The sequence below is a fragment of the Dendrobium catenatum genome, unplaced genomic scaffold (genome assembly GCF_001605985.2).
Source record: "Dendrobium catenatum unplaced genomic scaffold, ASM160598v2 fragScaff_scaffold_334, whole genome shotgun sequence".
Lineage (NCBI taxonomy): Eukaryota > Viridiplantae > Streptophyta > Magnoliopsida > Asparagales > Orchidaceae > Dendrobium > Dendrobium catenatum.
In genome coordinates, this window is record NW_021318796.1 from 2,780,628 (window position 1) to 2,800,945 (window position 20,318).

At 33.6% G+C, this 20,318-nt stretch overlaps 4 protein-coding genes across 7 annotated transcripts; 3 read left to right on the top strand and 1 right to left on the bottom strand.

Annotated features, from left to right (window-relative positions):
* The first annotated feature begins 17 nt into the window (after positions 1–17).
* LOC110099917 (small RNA-binding protein 11, chloroplastic) lies at positions 18–5,126 on the top strand. Its single transcript, XM_020827235.2, has 5 exons — positions 18–157; positions 224–314; positions 553–621; positions 820–926; positions 4,883–5,126. Exons 2-5 carry the CDS (start codon positions 233–235, stop codon positions 4,946–4,948), a joined length of 324 nt encoding a protein of 107 aa, XP_020682894.1. The 5' UTR covers positions 18–157; positions 224–232; the 3' UTR covers positions 4,949–5,126.
* A 1,797-nt stretch (positions 5,127–6,923) lies between these two features.
* Positions 6,924–10,510, bottom strand: LOC110099969 (glycine-rich RNA-binding protein 4, mitochondrial). 2 transcript variants are annotated; one of them, XM_028693624.1, is made up of 6 exons: positions 10,268–10,510; positions 10,022–10,072; positions 9,170–9,293; positions 7,629–7,697; positions 7,430–7,551; positions 6,924–7,194 (listed from the first exon to the last, which is right to left on the bottom strand). In XM_028693624.1, the coding sequence occupies exons 3-6, from the start codon at positions 9,261–9,263 to the stop codon at positions 7,147–7,149; spliced, it is 333 nt and encodes a 110-aa protein (XP_028549457.1). In that variant the 5' UTR covers positions 9,264–9,293; positions 10,022–10,072; positions 10,268–10,510; the 3' UTR covers positions 6,924–7,146. The 2 variants fall into 2 exon arrangements, with proteins under 2 accessions (XP_028549457.1, XP_020682975.1); XM_020827316.2 differs by having other exon boundaries at positions 7,430–7,536; positions 10,268–10,507.
* Positions 10,511–11,693: 1,183 nt separating this feature from the next.
* On the top strand, positions 11,694–15,421 carry LOC110099914. Of its 3 annotated transcripts, XM_020827229.2 has the most exons (4): positions 11,694–12,235; positions 13,351–13,803; positions 14,737–14,997; positions 15,117–15,421. In XM_020827229.2, the coding sequence occupies exons 2-3, from the start codon at positions 13,357–13,359 to the stop codon at positions 14,974–14,976; spliced, it is 687 nt and encodes a 228-aa protein (XP_020682888.1). In that variant the 5' UTR covers positions 11,694–12,235; positions 13,351–13,356; the 3' UTR covers positions 14,977–14,997; positions 15,117–15,421. The 3 variants fall into 3 exon arrangements, with proteins under 3 accessions (XP_020682888.1, XP_020682887.1, XP_020682890.1); XM_020827228.2 differs by having other exon boundaries at positions 14,737–15,421; XM_020827231.2 differs by having other exon boundaries at positions 13,394–13,803; positions 14,737–15,421.
* Positions 15,422–17,206: 1,785 nt separating this feature from the next.
* On the top strand, positions 17,207–19,069 carry LOC110099952 (actin-depolymerizing factor 7). The gene is made up of 3 exons (XM_020827293.2): positions 17,207–17,359; positions 18,265–18,530; positions 18,631–19,069. Exons 1-3 carry the CDS (start codon positions 17,357–17,359, stop codon positions 18,779–18,781), a joined length of 420 nt encoding a protein of 139 aa, XP_020682952.1. The 5' UTR covers positions 17,207–17,356; the 3' UTR covers positions 18,782–19,069.
* The last annotated feature ends 1,249 nt before the right edge of the window (positions 19,070–20,318 follow it).

Here is a 20,318-nt window from a genome sequence, read left to right on the forward strand (position 1 = left end):
TAAACTCTTTTGTATAAATCATACATAGGATATGCCAAACTAATAATTTCTACTAAGAACCACCTAAAAACCATAAATGCATAGCAGTTCATTAGAGATGATCTGAAACCATCCTTTTCGGTCTGTGAATCATCTCACAATCTCGAGTGTTGAACAGGTAAAGAGTCCAAGTGCGGTTTTTAGCTTATCCTGTTGTTTGGCCTTGATGAGTTTCTCATTCTAGGGTTTTGAGATGTTGGCGAGGATTGCGAGTCTGTACCCAGCGAGGTTGATTTTCCGGAAGCGAGATTTCAGCTCCGAGATATTCATTAGCAGTATGATTTCATCTAAGGTTACCATTTTTTTTATATTTGATGAAATGATTTCGGTTCTTTTGGGAGAAATCCCCGGCTGTGTGAAGTTCTTTTCAAGGCAATGTTTTTAACAAGCTTTTATTTATCTTTCAATACGAATGCGATACCTGGCGTCTTAGTAAGTAAATTATATGAAGCTCTTGCCGTCGGTGATTCTACACTCACTGAAAGTGAAAATGATTGGCTTTCTTGTTTGTAGGGTTGTCATATTACACCACTGATAAGGAGCTCAGTGATGCATTTTCGGCTTTTGGAACTATAAAGAGCGGTAGGCCTCATTAAGCTGCTTTGGTTTTGTTTTTTAAATTTCCCCGTGAGAAAGCTGCGTCCTTTCTATCTTCGAGTTTTTGTTCTTATGGTTCTCGTGGTCTAGTAAGGGCTTTATTATTTTGAAAGTTTCTGTTTCTTATCTTGCTCATTTTATGTTTTTTATTCTCTATAAGTCTAATATGATATTAAATACCAGCAAGGATTATTAGGGATCCAAGAACCAACAGGCCCAAAGGGTTTGGTTTTGTGAATTATGCAACTGAATTAGAAGCTCAAAAGGCAGTGAAGGCAATGGATGGAAGGGTAAGTATCTTTTAAGATGATATGTGTCATAGTTTTTAGCTTTTCAAATATTAATTACAGTTTGAGTATCCTTTTTAAAGTTCATCAATTGCTTAAATAGCATCCTCTTATAATATGTTGGTATATGTTTTTATTGTAACGTATATTTTATTTCATCCCATATGGTAATAGGTGGTTCACTTTGGCAATCTAATTTAATTTCAAATCTTTGTCAAAATCTTTTGGCAGATTTTACCCATTAATTTTTGAGAATCTAACGCACTTGCAAACACTCATGCGATGCTTGGATAAGAAGTCTCTATTTGAAAGATTTGGTCCAAAGAAAAAAAAAATGAGTTATTTTAAGAAATGATATTTAGAACTGCGAATTTCAAATATATTTTGTGCGATTTAATAAATTGCATCCAATTGCATTAGAAATCCTAAACCTCACGATATCATACTTCTGAGATCCTTCACAAAAATTGTAAAACCGGGCTTGAGGCATTGATGACTGAATTGTGAAAGAATTTACTAGAGGAGAGTTTAGATGCTTCGACTAACTACCAAACCCAAGAGAGGAAGAGTATCAATTTCCTCGCATTTTTGTTTTGGATATTTGGTTAGGGAGGGATTATTATCTTCTTTATTTGTTTCTTTTTGAGAAATAACGCTCAAAGCTTAATGAGATATTATCCACTCATTGTTTGTATTCTAAGAAGATAAATTTGATCAGTTTTGTTTCTTCCTCAATTTGTTCTTTCCTATACATATGATAATGTGGATTTGTATGTGTTTGCTTACCTCGTGGATGTTGGTCAATTTTGACCGAACAACATAAATCTTGTTGTTCTTATTTTTGTTTGCTTTATTATTTTAATATCATATTTGTGTGTGTCGTGCTAGTTTTGTTTTTCCTAAGATAATCTATTGCTCTGTTAGGCACTCTTTAAAAGAGAATTTGGTTACTTAGTTGCAAATTGGTATCAAAACAGACAAGTTGAACTTGCAGATGTTGTTATCAATGCCTTTCACAAGCACTGCAAAATATGAATTTGAGAAATTGAATGAGGATAGTGATTTAAAAACTTGAAAAAGTGAAAATGAGAGCATCTGTGTTTGAGGAGAATCTAAAGGCTAAGGATTCCATAACTGGCACAAATGCAAAGCATAGGATGGATCAGAAAGTTCATAGTTAGATGGATCAGAAAGTTCATAGTTAAATAATTCTCAGTATGGGAGATGAGATAATTTGAAATGTGATAGACTAGATAATAGCATAAGAGATATGGGTAATGTTGGAATCGATCTCTACGCTACGAAGTTATGTATGGATCATCTTTATTTGAAGTAACTATTATTTACATTTCTCAAAGATGGTCAATCACTGCAAGAGCATTTGGATAGCTACAACTACTTTTTTTTTTTAGCAAATCTAAATGCCAAGATTGAAAATGAAGATATTACTTTGATCTTCTTATGCTATCTACCATCTATTTATGATCACATCATGATGACTTTGTTTCATGAAAATGATACAACTTTCATGACCTAAGTGAAGTTTACCCTTCAATCAAATGAGTTGAGGGCGTACTATGAGGAAATGTATAAACTTGGAGAAAGAAATGAAGAAAGAGGGAGATCAAAATCAAAACCTTAAAAAAAGTTCTATAACACTATGTAAGAAGTCTGCATGCTCGGAAGGCGACTAAAATTTATTACAAGGAAAGCTTAAGAAAAAGATGATCTTAAAGACAAATCTAGCTCCTAACAGCATTTGCTACAAATGAGCAAAAAGATGGATCTGATATAGTTTTGACAGCTATAGATTGTTTTGTTTTTTTCTAGTGATGATTGGATCTTTGATTATGGATATTCATATCACATGACCCCATATAGGCATTGGCTTTCTTCTTATAGAGTTATGGATGGAGGAAATGCCATAACGGGCATTTACATTCCATGCATGGTTGTTTGGATAGTGACAATTCAGATCAAAACATATCAGAAGCTATATTTTAGTATTGCTAGGCTCATGCAAGTGCTATTGATAAATGCATAAATGAAATTAAAATCAAAGTTTGAAATAATATTTGTACTCTTGATCTGATAGTTCAAGACTAAAAACTCAACTCCTCACAAAGCAGAAGAAATAGGTTGAAAGGGAAGAAAACTTCTTGCCTTAACAGTTCACACGACACAGGTGAAGCCAAAGCAACACTTGAAAGGTTGAAAGATGCATTTGCTGCGAGTTCCTGTTGTGACGAAACTTTCAAAACTCTACTTCTGACGAAGTAGTTGAAGCCGACATAGGGTCAAAAGGGAAGAAAGATTGTCACCTTTGCTTCAAAGAACTCGATCTGACATGAAGAAGCAAAGTTAAAGCAGGCTAAGCTGAAGCAATTTACATGGAAGTGAGAGATTGTTACTTTTGCTGAGGGTTGCCAAAAGAGGCGAATGAATTTCTTGAACGACTGGTTAAGCAACCCTAAACCTAAAACGATGCAGCCCCTAAATCTATTAGGCACCACCTGACCGAATTAAAAATAACAACAACAACAAACTGCGCCTCAATGAAAAAAAAGCATAAGCTTTATCCGAACCCATGAGAAGCCTAGAGGCCTCCGAGCTGCACCTCGAGCCGTATGCCTCACATGCCTTTTTAAACCATAGTTTTAAGGCAACAAATATATGGCTGAGAAAGTGTTAGAAAATTTATCTTGTAAATTGAGGTGACCAAAATTTCTACACAATTACAAAAGGAGAAGTACATGATGAGAGTGTCTTATGCTAGCATAGTTTGATAGTCTTCATTGGAATCTTTGATAAGTAATGAAATGAATTTAAGGTATCTATTGGGGATGAAGAGGAGTAAACATCACAATGATGAAACATACATGAAAATAAAAAGCAACAGAAAAATAAAAGATACCAGGATTTAATGTTGAAAAATTCAAAATAAGGAAAATAATCACGGAGCCACACCACATCAAAAAATCCACTATGAAAATTGAAAGAAACAAGTACAGATCTCTCTTCTCTCTCGCTCTCTCCTTGCTTGTCTTCTCACATGCATCCTTCAGAATGTCTAACATAGAGAAAAACAAGAGAAAGCCAAGTAAATAACCCCAAGGGATGCAATCCTTCAGAAAAACAAGGAAGAAACCGTTCAGCCAGTCTCGCAGTGATGCGACGCCAGTTTTGAGAGTTGCGGCGCTTAAACCTCTATCTTGATCCGCTGCGGCATCGTATCTAGCCCCGCACCCCCCAACAAGCATGACAAAGTTGAGGTTTGAGACAACAAAACAATCCGATTGATCAATACAATCAGATTACACACATAAAAGTATCTTAGATGCACTATAAGGTATGGTTTGATGTATGGCAGTGATATATTATGCTAGTGATGTTAACATGAGGTATCTTACTTGTATGTCTTTAGTCTTTCTAAGTGTGTCTATGCCAAAGATTGTATGCGACAGTCTGAAACTGCTAAAGAAACCATATGGCTAGTTGAGGATTTGGCTTTGCTCCTGGAGAGTTGGGCTGTTTTATTTGATAGCTAGAGTGCTCTTCACTTAGTCATATATCAGATGTTATATGAGAGGATCAAGCATATTGATGTTCTATATCGTTTTTATAGAGATAATTTGAAGAGAATAATGTTTCAATCTAGAAGTTTTGCATGGAGCAGAATCCTGCTGATTTGCTTACCTAGGTGATCGATGTCCTCCAGTTTAGGCAAATGCCTAAACTTGATTTATTTGTGTAGAGTTTGTTGAAGTCCTTTTAAGGCTTTGGGTAAGAAGGTTTTGGGAAGAAAATTTATTTATTTTCCTATCCTTAATTTATACTCCATAAATTTGATAGTGGTTTTGTATGTTCTAACTCAAAAATTTCACTCATCCGTCCTTCTGAAATGAATCCACGAATACTTTTTTGAGCTTCTTGGATTGACATTTTTTGATTTTTTACAGATCTTTCGTGGAAGATTGATCTTTGTGGAAATTGCAAAACGAAAACCACCTTGTGAGGGTGGTTAAAAATTGGCAAGTTCATTTGTTTCTTTTACCTCAAAAAAATTTCCTCTGCACCGAACCGTTAGTATCTTCATTGTTATAGGCCACCTCATGTTTTTAGGTGAGATTTAGGCTTTGTTTGGGGCAACTTCCCTTCGACTTTTTAAAGCAGTTTTTTAGTACAAAATTTTCAAGTTCAAAATTTTTTTTGCTAGAAAGTTATGTTAAGAAGCAGTAAGAAAACTGTTCCAAATAAAACTTTAGGCTGCGTTTGAGATTGCTTTCTAACTGCTTTATTTTTGTATTAAAAAATTGCTTTAAGAAGCAGTAAGAAAGCCGTCCCAAACGGATCGTTAGGCTTAGTTTGAGATGGTTTTCTTATTGCTTCTTAAATTAGTTTTTTAATAGAAAAATTAAATTTTTTTGTACTAAAAAATTGCTTTAAGCTATAAGAAAGTCGTCTCAAACAAAGCCTTAGCTCCATTTGAGATGGTTTTTTTATTGTTTTATGAAGTAATTTCTTAGCTGATTGTTGTGATTAGAGAACTGAAGAGATGAGGATATTTCCTAATAGAAATACTTCTTTATTAGTTTCTCTCAAAATCATAATAGATTAAGAACTGCTAATTGCCCCCTGATTGGAAATAGAGATCAAATATGAATGAAATCAAAATGAAGAAATTTTGGATCAGTGTAAATTGAATCAAATTTGGTAAGATGCATTTTTTAACTACCATTTTTTTAAATGAATGTAATAGAAATTTGAATTTTTAATGGAAAAAAATAATAATTTTAGTATATTCTGATTGAATTTTTGTCTCAAAATTATTGAATTTATTTTTTAGATAAATGGAATATAATTTTTATTGGTTATTCATATTTACTCATTTTGGGCAGTTTAATATTATGAACAAATTCAGTTATTATAATTTTCACTGTTTTTGTATTAAAATGGGCGTAGTTTAGTAGTTGCAGGCTATATAAAATATAACAATTATCACAATTTATAAGTAATATTATTAAATCATTTCTCTTATTTTCAGTAGCACATAGTGCTCATTTTATGCTCATCATTAATATTTGAAAACAAAAATTATAATTGTATGAAAAGTATAAATATACCCAACTGAAGTAGGGTTGGTGATGGGAAAGTTTTTATAAAATATAAAAATTATTACTAAAAAATATTCTGTTTAATATTTTTTCTTAATTTTTTAATTTGTTGATATAATTATTTTATTTTATTAATTAACTTAAAACTTATAATTAACAAGCTAATAAAAATAATTTTAAAGTAAAATAGGTTATTATGCCAAGTTAGAGTTGCTAGACGGTTGGATTTGGGTTGGATTGCTTTTAGGTTAGACTGGAATTCGATTATATATATATATAGGGGTATCAGTTTGGATTTAACTTGTAGTCATGAATGAGTTTATGAACCAAGCTTATCCGGCCACAAGTTTGAGCTCCAGCTCGACTAGCTTAGTCGGCTTGGAAGCTCGTTGAGGTGTTCGATTAATGTAAATTATTCATGAAGAAGAGCTGTTGTAGAACGGAGATAATCATCTAGATTTGTCGTCCTTTTGCTACGCTTTTGCAAAAGAGCCGTAAAAGTACAGCTAATATTTAATTATGAATGCAGTTTTGTTGTCCTTTTGCAAAAGCGCAATAAATACTCAATTATTTAGTAAATATTAAATATTTATTGTTCTTTTATTGCCTTTTTGTAAAAGCGTAGTAAAAACGTAACAAATTCGGACGATTCTCTCCGTTAGGTGTTCGCACAGAATAATTAGTCCAGTTGTAGGTGTTGATTTAGGCTTTCTTTGGAACAGTTTTTTTGCTGCTTCTTTAAGCAGCTTTCTAGTATAAATATTTTAATTTGTATTAAAAAGCTTCCTTAAAAATCAGCGAAAAAGCCATCCCAAACGAAGCCTTGGCTTAGTTAATAAAAATTCAGATCTCCAGGTTTTAACGTCAGTAGATTAGCCATAGAAACGTTTCAGATATTCCAAAGCGCTAACTTACATTCTTTACCAATCTATAAATACCAGTAACAACAATAAACTTTTTGAAAAAACAAAGCTGATAAGTCTTCCTTGCATTCTTTTTGGAATTTTAACATCAGCAAGATGCCCCATTATACTTTCCTAAGCAATCAAGCAAATTGAGAAAGGTAAATTTACCAGCATAAATGATATCTTTAGACAGGAACGGCTATTTCATTCCTTGTTTGCGTAACAAACACGAATGTTTCTTCCTTCAAGTAACTGAGCAAAAAAAAAAATGAAATCCATCATAACAGTATTAAAAAAGCATTTCAAGTCTAATGCTTAACAGATACGAAGAAGCAAAAGTGATTACTATGGCTTCCTTTGGGACAGCTTTTTTACTGTTTCTTCAAGCATTTTTTTGATTAAAAAATTAAAAATTTTGTACTAAAAAGTTGCTTCAAGAACAGTAAAAAAGTAGTACCAAACGAACCCTAAGTATGAGCATTATTACCTGTTGATCCATCTGTTGCAGAGCAGTGGCAGCCTCACTTTCATGAGAAAACTGCACAAATCCAAAACCTTTAGATTTCCCACTTCTCCTATCGCATATTACTTTGACTGGCATAAAGATACCTTCAGTCAGTAAGAGAACCATATAAATCATTATATGATGCCAAGAGAATACAAGTTTGAACATTTAGTACAATCACCTTGTGTAACTACTCCATGTGTACTAAAAGCTTCTCTTAGAATAGTTTCATTTGTGTCATATGAAAGACCTTAAGTTAAGCCAATCAAAATGATTAGGAATTAGGATCACAAATTATGTAGTGATGAAGAATAGGATAGTAGAAAACATAGATATTAATGTATATGAATAAATAAATGAATGATTGTAAGAACTATTGGCTTGCAAGAACTTCAAAGCTGATTCAACGAAAGGAGCAATTAGAATTTAGTTACGCGAGCCTTAAATATTGGGAACTGTCAACAATAATATCAATCATTTATCCCATTATATGGGGTCGGTAACATGAATCCTTTTTCTCCATTGTGTCATGGTAAGAGTCAAATTCTCATTTAAATATAATTAAGAAAGGTCATTTCTAATATTTTCTAACCGAATTTTTTTAGGTCTACCTCTACCTTTCTTAACATAAATCAAATCTAATACATCTACTCTCCTAACTAGGTCATCGGAAGGTTGCTGTTTTATGTGATCAAACCATCTAAGGCGACTCTCTCTAATCTTATTGCCACTGAAGCTACTCCAACCTTTTCACGATATATTGAGAAATGTTGTACACTTAAAATTTTCTAATAATAAATTTCTTGACATAAATGTTACTTTTTAACCAACTTTCAAGCACCATCAAGATAATGTATATTTGTTCAAGTGTAGAACCTGAATCATGGACATTCTATATATTAGAGGTTATGCAAACAAGTTTAAAAGGTGTTGTGGGCATGAATGGAAATGACACTCTCAAAAACTATGTTTAAGAAGAAACTTGTTTTGATAAATGGTAAATTATGCTTGTCCTCAACGTGCGAGGCAGTTCTTCAAGTACGTTGAGATTTTTTTAAATGAAAAATTTTCAACATCATTAGACATTACGCAACAAGAGTTTACTTAACTCCGTAGAGCCTATATGAGAGTTATTTGTTTTTGAACCTCACTCAACCATGATAGAAGACACCAAGATTAATGAAATACATAAAAATACATTAAACGCTTCATGCCTAGTCAAACCATCAACTTTGCTACCACTTGTTAGGGTAAAGATGCCCAAGTTCAAAATTGAGCCCAACACAATATACATGGACACTCATCAATAGAAAAGCAACGAGTAAGAGCCACTACTAGCTTATTAAGAAAATTCTTTTTTTCATTTCCAATGTGAGATTCTTTTCCCTACCATGTGTTTGTTAACAAAATACACCCTATATGACTAAGGATTCTACAATTTGACATCTTGCCTCTGTGGCCCTTTTACTCTACCTATATAACATACAAAGGAAATGTAAGCGATTTTGACATCATCATAATCATCATATTAGCTTTATCCCAAGTTTTTGGGGATACTAAACGCCTAATCTTTAGTATGTTCAAAATTTTTTTTTTAATCTTTTCACTTCCTAAGCCTAGTTTCTCCAACCAAAAAGCCTAATATCAAGCACAGCAACCAAGTCTTATTAGAATGAATGGTAAATAGACGGGAAGATAAATAGCTACCAGCCTATCACAAACCTCCAACAAACAATTTATTAGAAGAATCCCGTGCAAATAGTTTCCTTGCAGATAAGAGAGCCACTTTAGAGGAAACCCGTGCTCCCAGAACCATCGATAAGGGACTAACTGGCTGGCTGCAAAACTAAAGTGCAATGCGGATTACAATGTTATTTGAATACCTTGGGCTATTTGCTCATATGTAAAGTAAAAAGTAAAAACAGTTGTACGTTTGATCTATAGCTTGGATGATAAAGACTCCAGGCTTCTTAGACTAATTATTCTGTGCGGACAACGGACGAAGAGAATCGTCCGAATTTGTTGCGCTTTTACTATACTTTTGCTGCGTTTTTGCAAAATGCCAATAAAAAGACAACAAATATTTAATATTTATTAAATAGTTGAATATTTGTTGCGCTTTTGCAAAAGGTCAGCAAAAGTGCAGTAAAAACACATTCATAATTGAATATTTGCTGTCATTTTACTGTCATTTTTCAAAAACACTGCAATAGGATAGCAAAAAATGTAGCAAATCCGGATGGTTCTCTCCGTCCGGTGTCCGCACAGAATAATTTCTCTTTTGAGACAATTTATATGCTATGCTTTAATGTTTTTACTACGATTCTAATCATAAAAGCAGCTTTTTTAAGATATGTAAGTTATCATCCAAACAGACATTCTCTGCTTATTCTACCAAAAATAATTAGAAAGCTGTCTCAAACGAATTTGGAAAGAGGGGTTTCTGTTTGGTTGGTGTAATATTTATTATTTTCAAATTCTTGTTCCTCCATCATAAAACAACAAGAATGCACATCACTTAAGCAATATAATTATCCAAGCAAACTAGAAGTAGAGACATGATTCGCTACTTACTGTTTCAAGCTCAGGAAAGATTGTTCACGATTTACGTCTCCGTAGCTCTGACTGCGCGATGACATGAAATTGGAGAAAAAACAAAATAAGTCGGCTAATAATCTATTGAGGTAATTCATCAAACACCTAGTAAACAATGCTGGTGAAGGTTCATGTCAAAAACATTTTTTTGTCGGAAATTTCGATATCCATGACCAGAAAAGTGAGAGGTGTAAAGAAGGTAGAGAGGAAGGAGCGGACTCTTACCGCCGGCGATATATAATAGCAGCGGTTCTGATTCTTTCAGGCGGATTAAACTTCTCATTTAGCTGCTAATGTTTGATAAAAATGATTTCTTTAGTCGCCCAACATTTAAAAAAAAAAAAAACAGAAATTTTACTTTGTATGTCTCGAAATAGCTTTATTTAATCAAGAATTTCAACTATTTTTTTATTGAAGAAGGAAAAAAAGGGGGATCGTCTATGTGATATGTTGACATGTGACATCTTTAAAATTGTAGAACTTTATCTTTTTTTTTTTTTTTTAATATTAAAAACACATCACATACGCATGTTCCAATTCCTAAATTTCTTGATTGAAAGTCAAATATCACAACCAACGGATCAAAATCAACGCCCTTTAAATTTTTTTGGGAATATTATACTTGTTGTGTCATATGGCTGGTTAGATTACAACATTCAACCGTTATGTTGAAATTTAGTAACAAACGAAGATTGAGTGGAAACCTGACATCAGTTGACAGCCGGGTGGTATTGCGGTGAGAGCTGGTTGTCGATTGGAAATCCGACGTCAGTCGATGACCGAGCAAAAGTTTGGTGTCAGTCGGTGACCATGAAGAAGTTCTGGCTGAAGTCCGGTGTTAGTCGGTGACCGGGTAGAAGTCCAGTTTCAATTAGTGGTCGGGCGAAAGTCCGATTACAGTCGGTGGCCATGAGGAAGTCTGGTGGTGATCGAGGAAAAGTCTAGTGTAAGAGAACTCTAATTTCTCTAATTTCCTTCTCTTCCCTTATTGAGCCCCTTTCCATAATGAATGAGGGATTTATTTATAGTTTTCTAATAGTTGCGTAATCAGTAAATAGGAGAAAGATCAAGTGTAAGTTGTAAGTGTTTTGAATGGATGGCCGATGTTGATCCCATTGATCATGGACTATTTACTAGGCATTTAAATGTCTTAATGATATCAAAATTTGTTTATCTTGTGCTCATTGGATTTTCCTCGTCAAACTGCTCGATTCGACTATAAGCATGCCACGTTTGACAATCGTTTGACAATCAAATTTATGGTTTAAACTTTCCAAATGTGATTTGAATCTTCAATTTGGACCCATTTGGGCTCGGATTGAGTCAAATTTTGCGTCGTTGTGTTCGTATTTTTGAGACATTCAATTCGACTGTAAGTTTGGTGAAATCGAAATTCTCATGACCCCGGATTTAATTTCAGAAATTTTCAACTTGATTTTACTTGCTCCACCATCAAGATAATTTTGATGATATATCAAAACTTTTTTCCTTGAATATTTAAGCCAATTAAAATAAACTCTCACGCACATTATATATATTACTAGAATTATAATTTTTAATTAATAACAAAAACTCACAACCAACGTATCAAAATTATCTATATAATATTATATACCCTTTTAAGTAGCAGATTAATTTGAGAGTACCTGAATCCTTCAGTAATGACACTTGTCAGTGGAGAAAGGAAGTGAACCGGTCTTAGCCGGTCATCGTTATCGCCGGCGAATGTTGCCCGTATTACGGACAGCTCTCATTTCAGTCGAAGTCCGTTCATCCTCTTTGAAGCCTCTTAACTCTCGATCAGCTCCGTCATTTGGATTTTCAATCACCATCAAATCCATTCTAAGTGAGTGCAGAAGCTTTATCTTGTAATTGTCAGTCTGCGGTCCCATTCTCGGAGCAGCTACGATTTCATCGGTGCTCGGAGAATTCCACATCCAACGAGCGAAGCGGATCGCATCCTTGTACGGCGATCTTTCTGACATCGCATGAAACAGTTCTAAAAGTGGATCTGGCCGAGTTTGGCGGTCGGCTTGTTTTAGGGTTTTCCTGAGCTTGTTATTCTCGTTTTCGGCTTTTTCATTTGCGTGGCCTTCGTTTCTATTCGATCTAATAGTCGTCTGGAGTTTCAATTCCGGAACTGTATTCGAGTATGGATTGGAGGGGTTGACTGTCTGTGAGTGGCTGCTTTAGGTAAAGATTTCTAACGATTTTTTTTAATGGATCAAGCATTCCATTTTTTTCCATCATTATTCAAGAAATTATTAATATGGTCTGTTAATTGTATTGTGCATTTGCTTTTCAATCAAGAATTTGATTCTTCATTGACCGGTTTCTTACAAATGCTCTAGAAAGCTAAATGTCTTGAATGTCCTCCATGGACTAGCTGATTGAGCCTTTTGATATGCATTTGATTATTTTTTACTTTTATTTTCAATTTATTGTGTATTTTTAAGCAAAATCTTATCTAGTTATGATACAGGTCATAATTTAAAAAGTTGTATTTTTAGATATCTCAAACACTTAATATTTTGAAGGAGTTTTTACTATCATTCACCCAAATTTTTGTTATTGTTGATATACCACCCTAATAATATACTTCTCATAGATATGCCAATCAATTCTTATTGCCATTCTTTAATCTTAGATGACCTAAGTAACTTCAGAACATGCTGAGGAGTGGCCGACCTGTTTACTATCAATAATTGGATTCAGGCACAATTTTTGCCATGAAAGCTTATAAGCACAGACTGAGTTTCCTCTTTCAGGATTCCACTTGATCTACTTCTACTCAACTTGCAGACCTGATTGTTTTCACTACTAATGTTAATTTAAGAGCTAATAGAAATTGAGCGAAGTATTCTACTTAGATCAACAAAGATTAACCAAATTGCAGTTTTATAAGAGTTAATAAATTTGTATGTTATAAATGTATATTGTTTAAAAAATACTAAATGATATATTTTTTCAATAAAACTGTTCTTGTGATGCGGTCCATTAAGCTGAGCTGGCAACCTTTACACTTTTTGCTCATGTGGCCTTACGCCTCATATAACCGTTTATTACTTTTTCTGTTATGCTTAGTACCACCATACCTTTTTATTTGCTTTAGTCTTTTTTAGCAAATCAGAGCATTAGCTGAGTAATGCTTTATATTACTGTTTTCAAACGAAGAAGAAGATAGAATGAAAAATAGTCTTTCTACTGTTTAGCAAATTCCTTGCTAGCTTTTACTGTTTCATTGAGCAGGTTTCTCTTAGCTGTTGAAACACTGCTTCATCTTGCATGGATATTTTTATCTTATTTAGGACTGGATGGAAGCTGCCTGTTCTGATAATTCCGTTTCTGAAGATATTGGCTCAGAGTCAAATCTACCAAGTCTTAACAGCAAGGAGTCAAACACTGAAGATCAACAAAATGCCTGTAGTAATATGGAAGATACTGTTGAGATGGAGATTCAAGAGGAATGTAATTATTGCTCTGAAAACAAGGAAGATGAAGTACCTGTTAATGGAGTCCATCTCCAAGATTCCCATGCACAGTTATCTGAAATTGCTGCAACTTCTGATGAGGATGATTTGGCTAATTCTATGGAGATCAGTACTTCTATGGAATCTGGTTTATCTGTTTCTTTTGATGGTAGTGTGGAGAAGTGTTTGAGCAAATCTGCAACATTCCCTTCCTCTGAATTGGAGTTTTCCCATCCCTGTGAGGAGGAGATTCCGGCATCAACAACACATAAGCCTTCTGTCTCTGCCGCTGTCAGTTTCTCTTATATAATGCAGTTGATTTTTTAGTTAAAATTTTAGAGTTATAATGTTTGTGAGATTGTTCTTTATAATTTTTTGCACATCTCTTATGTAGATTAATTTCATATTGTGGTAATTTTATTGATTTGGAAAAGTTTTTTTTTTTTCAGTCAAAACTGAATTTAATATCACATAGAAGACTTTTTCTAGGCTGCTTAGTCTATCTAAAGATTCCATATTGCTAGCAGTTGCATATGGCGTCAACATTCTTTTAATCCATGTTTCCAGCTCATGAAATTTGTGCACCTTAGTGCTTCAAATTTTAATGATTTTGGGCAGTAAGCATGTCATTGTACCTAATCAGAGACTTTCTATATTGTTTATTTACTTGCTGTTTAGCTATTAAAATTTTCAATCATCAACCAAGCTTTGTCACTGGGTCTTCGTTTGGGATAACTTTCTTACTGCTTCTTAAAGCAGTTTTCTAGTACACTAAAAAGTTGCTTTGAGAAGCAGTAAGAAAGCCGTCTCAAACGAAGCCTAAGACTGTTATCTCAATATTGTTTACTCATTTCATCATATTATTATCTGTTTAATATGTTTCTTTCAGCATGATGATGTTTTATTTCCTTGTTTCGATATTAAAACAACAATATTCTCTCTCTCTTTCCACTCCACTTTTACTTAACAAAGATGGATCAAACAAATTGGGGTAGAACATCTTAGGATCTAGAATTTTGCATTCATGATATATAAATGGTAATCTTATGGCTTCAATGGTTCAATTAGTGTATGATTGCAAACATACAAGATTTCTTCATGCTTTTTCATTCAACATTCCAGCACTTACAACAAAGCATGAACTGCCATTTATGAACCTGGAATAATAGAAGAATTTTACTTGTTACGAAATATGCATTTTGATCTGATTGACCTGCTGTGTAGGCACCTTCCAACCTCGTCTCTGCCATGAAAGGAGGCCGCGCACAAAATGGGATAGCTTTGAGGTCGGATCTGCATGTAAAATGGGCGCCGGATGTCTATGATCCGCCCACCACAAGCTCCCGGCGGCCACAGTCGACGAAGCAGAGCAGCAATCACCCACGAATTAAGCCGAAGAGAAAGGATAAACACAAAGAAAAGCATCCTAAAGGCAAGAAGAAGCATGCGAAGGGGCATACCTGATGAAGAACCTTTCCCAGCAAGGTCAGTTTATCCTTCAGAAATTGTCTTTCTACTCTATGAAAAATATTTTGTGTTTTACTTATAATGTAACATCATGATTTGTTTAGTATATCCTTCCTTCACAATGTATCATGTTACAGGATTCTTTTTTGTTTGGTGAACCAAGATATTGTTAGCTTCCTTTCAGACGGCTTTCTTACTGCTTCTTAAAGTAACTTTTTAGTTAAACAATTGTAATTTTTATACTAGAAAGCCGCTTTAAGAAGCAAGAAGAAAGCCATCCCAAACGAAGTCTTAGGTTGGAAGATGGTGATCAACATCTACTAATGAAACTTGAAGGGAATAATAAGACAGGAGCTTCCTTCAGGTGAAAAATACTGAGGAAAATTAATCTGTGGATGTGGATGTTCTTTATATTCACATGTGTTAGAAATATTTTTCTTTCCACCCTTGAGCAGCTTCCTTCATTAGAATTTATTTTGAAATTAGTGATTCATATAAATAATTTATATTACACTAATTTTAAAATAAATTTAATAATTTTTAAGTTCAATTTAAATTAACAATTATATTAAGTAAATATGGTAGTTATTAAAAAAAAATAAAAATTTATGATGATTTGACAACCGATTTTGCAAGTAGATGTATCTGTCTGTATAGTACTTTCAAACTCAGCTCACATTGGTCTGTTGATTGAGAGATTTGACTACTAACTAAGAGGTCTTAGATTCAAGTCTTGTGTATGTGATATGTGTATGAATTTGTCTTAATTAACCTAAATGTCCCAAAAAAATAGATATAACTAGGATGTATTTAAAAGAAATTTTGAAGAAATAAACGTAGTTCGGCGCGGCAGGTGATCTTGCCACTTAGGTAGTGGTCGGCAAAGTTGCCCTCATCATGGAACTGTGCTTGAGTGCTTCAAGCACCCTCCAAAATGAAAAAAGGGTTATCAATAAAAATAATTATGATTTTTCTTATTAAGGTTTTGTTTGGGAGAAGTTTTTTATTATTTTATAAAGTAGTTTTCTAGTATATAAATTAGTTAAAAAAATTGTACTAAAAAATTGTTTTAAGAAGCACTAAGAAAGTTATTCCAAATGAAGCCTAAGTTAAAGAGGGATATTAGAAAATACTTTACAATTAAATTTTTTACATTAATGCATCATTTGGGATAATTTTTTTTTCTTTTTTGTAAAATTATTATATAGAAAGTAAATTTTTAAAGATGTTGTGTAAAGTAAATTTTTAGTACAAAAACTTTTTAAAATCAAAGAAAAAATATTGGTGAAATAGAAATTATGATTACGATCTAAAAAGTAAAACAATACAAAAGTTATCTCATTTTTCAAATAGCAATCACTTGGCTATTATTTTCTCTTTTTTTTTCTCATGATTTTTTTTTTTAAATTTATGTGATTGTAATAGGCTTTTTATAATTATAATAGTAAATTTTTTTTTTCTTCAAAATAAATTTACTAATAATTTTATGAAATGATGTAGCCCTTGCAAATATATCCTAAATTTTCTCCTCTGGATCAAGCTGAGATTGAATGGTTAAAGGATTTTGTCTATTCGTCATGAAGCAAATTAATAAAATTGCACTGCATATGCTAATCATTGCAAAAAAAAAAAAAAAAAAAAATGCTATATATGGCGTAAATAATTTTCACTTTGAGTTGGAGTTTGATTCATAGCTAAAATAAACAACTTTTCATTTAAGTTTTATTTGAGACTGATTTCTTATTATTTTCAAAAGCAATTTTTTAGTTCAAAAATTTCTTAAACTAAAAATTTTGATAATAGAAATTTGCTTTATAGAATAATAAAAAACTACCTCAAACAAAATCTTAGTATATTTTGCTTCATTTTGTATTCCAATCAAACACACAAATTTATAATTTTTTTTGTATTTGAAATTCTTTATGCCCTAAATTAACTCAACCAAGCAGCCCCTTAAATGTTCTACTAAAATATATAATTAATTTTTTAATGCTTAAATATATAATAATTATGATTTCTTTATTATATTTCTGTCACATAAATTCGATTTGTTGCACCAACAACAAATACAGGTCCACAAAACGACTCTGCGGGAGCAGTCCATCGGGCCGGGCGGGTTTTGAGCCCAAGCTCAGGCCCTCATCGCGTCTGGTTCACGCAAATCAACACGTGGCATGTCCTGATTGATGGACAACCATTTTGGCGGGCCCGCAGAGCGAGACTACAAAATATATACGGAACCACCCCTCCGACCTCCCTTCCGCACGGGCCACGGCCTTCGCTCTCAAAGCTCTAAGCGACCCGATTCTCCAGCTCCGGAAGGAAACCCTAGATTTTCTGATCCTCCTCCAAGCTCTGCCCGATCAACACTTACAACATGGTATTTTCGTTTTTGTACTATCGAGCCTTTAGATCCTGCAGCTCTCATGGACTCTAATCGTCCTTTTTAATAATCTATTTTTCTCCTTTTCTTCTTTAAGTATGTATCTTTGATCTGCCCGAGATTTCGCTGGATCCAGACGCATAACTCTTTCTGCTTAGTTCTCATCAAGTTTATGATGGAGCAGCTTAGTTGGATGTATCATTTGGATTTTTTTTTTTAATCTCTGACTTGGCTGTTTGGATACTAGTAGTATTTAACAAATCTTGTAAATCCAGATTGAGTAAATCTTGAGAGGCTTAAAACATGAAAGTTGTTTGGCTATTTGTTTTAAATCTGTTAAATCCTGCGAATGATGGGATTAAATAAATATTAGATTAATCAAAACAGCGGAATTTAAAGTCCTGGAAATTGTGTTTGACAAGATTTAAGGTAAATTTAGCTTAAATCTACCAAACCACCCTTTCGTTTTTTTTTTTGCTCTTTTAATGGTCTTGTGTTCTCATTTTAATGATTTGGGGAGATGAATCGGGTAACTTTGTTGCAAATCGGGAATTGCGTAGCTTGTATAAAATTGCAAAGTTAGTTCGTAGGTTTTCTTTTGCAATAAAAAAAGAGTTCATCTGTTGTTTTTTCCCAGGGTTGTGTTTCTTAAATTAACTCATTATGTTCTAACTTAACCAACAACTTGAGTGCTATTTTGTCATTGAATACATTTTTTGTATATTTTTTCCTGAGAATTCATTGTATGTTCCTCTATTTACTACTGTTGCGTCATAATCCATGTACCATAAATTTAATCTAAGATGTATTCGGGTGAAAGTTCAACCATTAATCAGTGTTAATTAGAATTTTCCTTCTAACGGATGTGCTGCATTTTTATTTTTTGTATGGTGAAATCTCAGGCCAATTCAGCTTCAGGAATGGCCGTGAATGACGACTGCAAGTTGAAGTTCCTTGAATTGAAAGCAAAGAGAACCCACCGTTTCATAATTTACAAGATTGATGAGAAGCTCAAGCAGATTATTGTGGAGAAGCTTGGAGAACCTTCTTTGAATTATGAGGATTTCACCACCAATCTTCCACCAAATGAATGTCGCTATGCCATTTACGATTTTGATTTTTTCACCGAGGAAAATGTCCCTAAAAGCAAGATCTTTTTCATAGCCTGGTAAGCTCTCTCTTCTTTCATAATTACTTTACCTCATAATGCTTGTTCCTCGACCTTTTTTCCTTGTTTTCTACTCTGTTTTTATGCATATTTTATGAAGGTCTCCTGACACATCTAAAGTGAGAAGTAAGATGCTTTATGCAAGCTCCAAAGAAAGCTTCAAGAGGGAGCTGGATGGGATCCAGGTGGAGTTGCAAGCAACTGATCCATCTGAGATGGATCTTGATGTCATCAAAGGTCGTGCCAACTGACTGTATTCTGAAGTGAGAACATCATTGTTGCGGTCAGTCATCATTAATGAAATGATTATAGTTTAATGGTATTGTATCTTTTCGAGCTATCACAATATTATCTGCCTTATTTTCCTCTCATCTCTCATTAATTTCAGACAACCTGATGATTTGTTATTTGACTTAGTATGTGATATGTGCTTATACTGTTGTGGCTACAGCCTATTTGTATGCAACTCTTTGATGGATATCCAACTAGGTGAGACTTCTACCTAGTGCTTTATTGTGAGATAATATTCGGTGGATTCAGTTTTGCAATCACTTCGAACGTTTTGATGGGCTTGTAGCTTTTGGAAGATTGATCAATGATTATTGCTTTCAGAAATAACAAAATCTTTATATATTCTTTTTTTTTTTTCTTTAATAAATCACAAGGTGAAAATCTTGTTGATTGTTATGGGGGTTAAAGCTTCAGTAGCTTATGGTTGGTTACAGTCAAACTTTGTTGAGGACATGGATGGGAGTTTAGACTTGTTGCGGGCTAGAATATTCGTGGCGGTAGTGTGAGTAATAGCGATGCACGGATATCCAACACAACCAGAGAGAGAGAGAGAGAGAGAGAGAGAGAGAGAGAGAGAGAGAGAGAGAAGTAAAACACCTATTTTTTTTAGGTGGAAAACCCGAAGAGGGAAAACCAAGGGGCCTCCCCCAGGTGAAAAGATTCTACTTAATTTGAGTGAATTACAAAAATTGACCTGTCCCTTAACCTAGAGATGGTTGAATTACAATAGTTTTTCTACATGTTTTTGCGAAGACACTTAACCATTATATGTAGGTGCATATATTGCTAAATGTTTTTGCAAAGACATATAAACATTATATTTTAAATTTCTATATTTTTATATTTTTTTAGTTTGAATCGATGTTCTTGAGCTAGTTAACAAATCAAACCCTAAAAACGGACAATAAATTTAAACTTACTGACCAACAAGTCAGAGGTTCACACCATATTGAACTCTTTATTATGAGGAAATTATTCAGTGGATGAAGATTTCCATTCACTTTAGACGTTTCAACGGGCAAGTATGTCTTTTGGCAGATAGGAGATCAATGATTATTGTTCTTGGAAATATCAAAAACCCTACATCATTATTTTTGAATTATTGCTCTGTTTTTAGGACTATCAGGGTTTCAGGTTTTCAGATCTTCAGTAGCATTTGGATGATTATAGTTCAAGTATCAGACCTTCATGCCCGTTTCCCTCTGCTTGATTTAGGCTTCGTTTGGGGCGGCTTTCTTTCTGCTTCTTAAAACAATTTTTTAGTTAAAAAATTAATTTTTTTTTACTAAAAAGTTGTTTTAAGAAGCGATAAAAACACCGTCCCAAACGAAAGCCTTAATTATAATAAAAGGGCTGGCTGATGAGGAACATCATTTGTTTTGTGACAGCATTATTCAAATTGTTAAGTAACATTAAAAAAAAAAAAAACTTGGATCAGAAAGTTGGTCTTAGATGGTTTGATCACATAAGATGTCGGCCTTCCGATGATCCGGTTAG

Bases quoted from the DNA above. Each gene is read 5' to 3' on its own strand.
- LOC110099917 (XM_020827235.2), top strand. From the start codon at position 233: ATGTTGGCGAGGATTGCGAGTCTGTACCCAGCGAGGTTGATTTTCCGG. The intron at 315-552 runs GTATGATTTCAT...TCTTGTTTGTAG, and splicing joins CTCCGAGATATTCATTAGCA to GGTTGTCATATTACACCACT. The intron at 927-4,882 runs GTAAGTATCTTT...GATTTTTTACAG, and splicing joins TGAAGGCAATGGATGGAAGG to ATCTTTCGTGGAAGATTGAT.
- LOC110099969 (XM_028693624.1), bottom strand. From the start codon at position 9,263: ATGGTTCTGGGAGCACGGGTTTCCTCTAAAGTGGCTCTCTTATCTGCA. The intron at 7,552-7,628 runs GTGATTGTACTA...TACTGACTGAAG, and splicing joins ACATGGAGTAGTTACACAAG to GTATCTTTATGCCAGTCAAA. The intron at 7,195-7,429 runs GTAATAATGCTC...TTTTTTGCTCAG, and splicing joins TGCAACAGATGGATCAACAG to TTACTTGAAGGAAGAAACAT.
- LOC110099914 (XM_020827228.2), top strand. From the start codon at position 13,357: ATGGAAGCTGCCTGTTCTGATAATTCCGTTTCTGAAGATATTGGCTCA. The intron at 13,804-14,736 runs GTCAGTTTCTCT...CCTGCTGTGTAG, and splicing joins AGCCTTCTGTCTCTGCCGCT to GCACCTTCCAACCTCGTCTC.
- LOC110099952 (XM_020827293.2), top strand. The intron at 18,531-18,630 runs GTAAGCTCTCTC...TATTTTATGAAG, and splicing joins AAGATCTTTTTCATAGCCTG to GTCTCCTGACACATCTAAAG.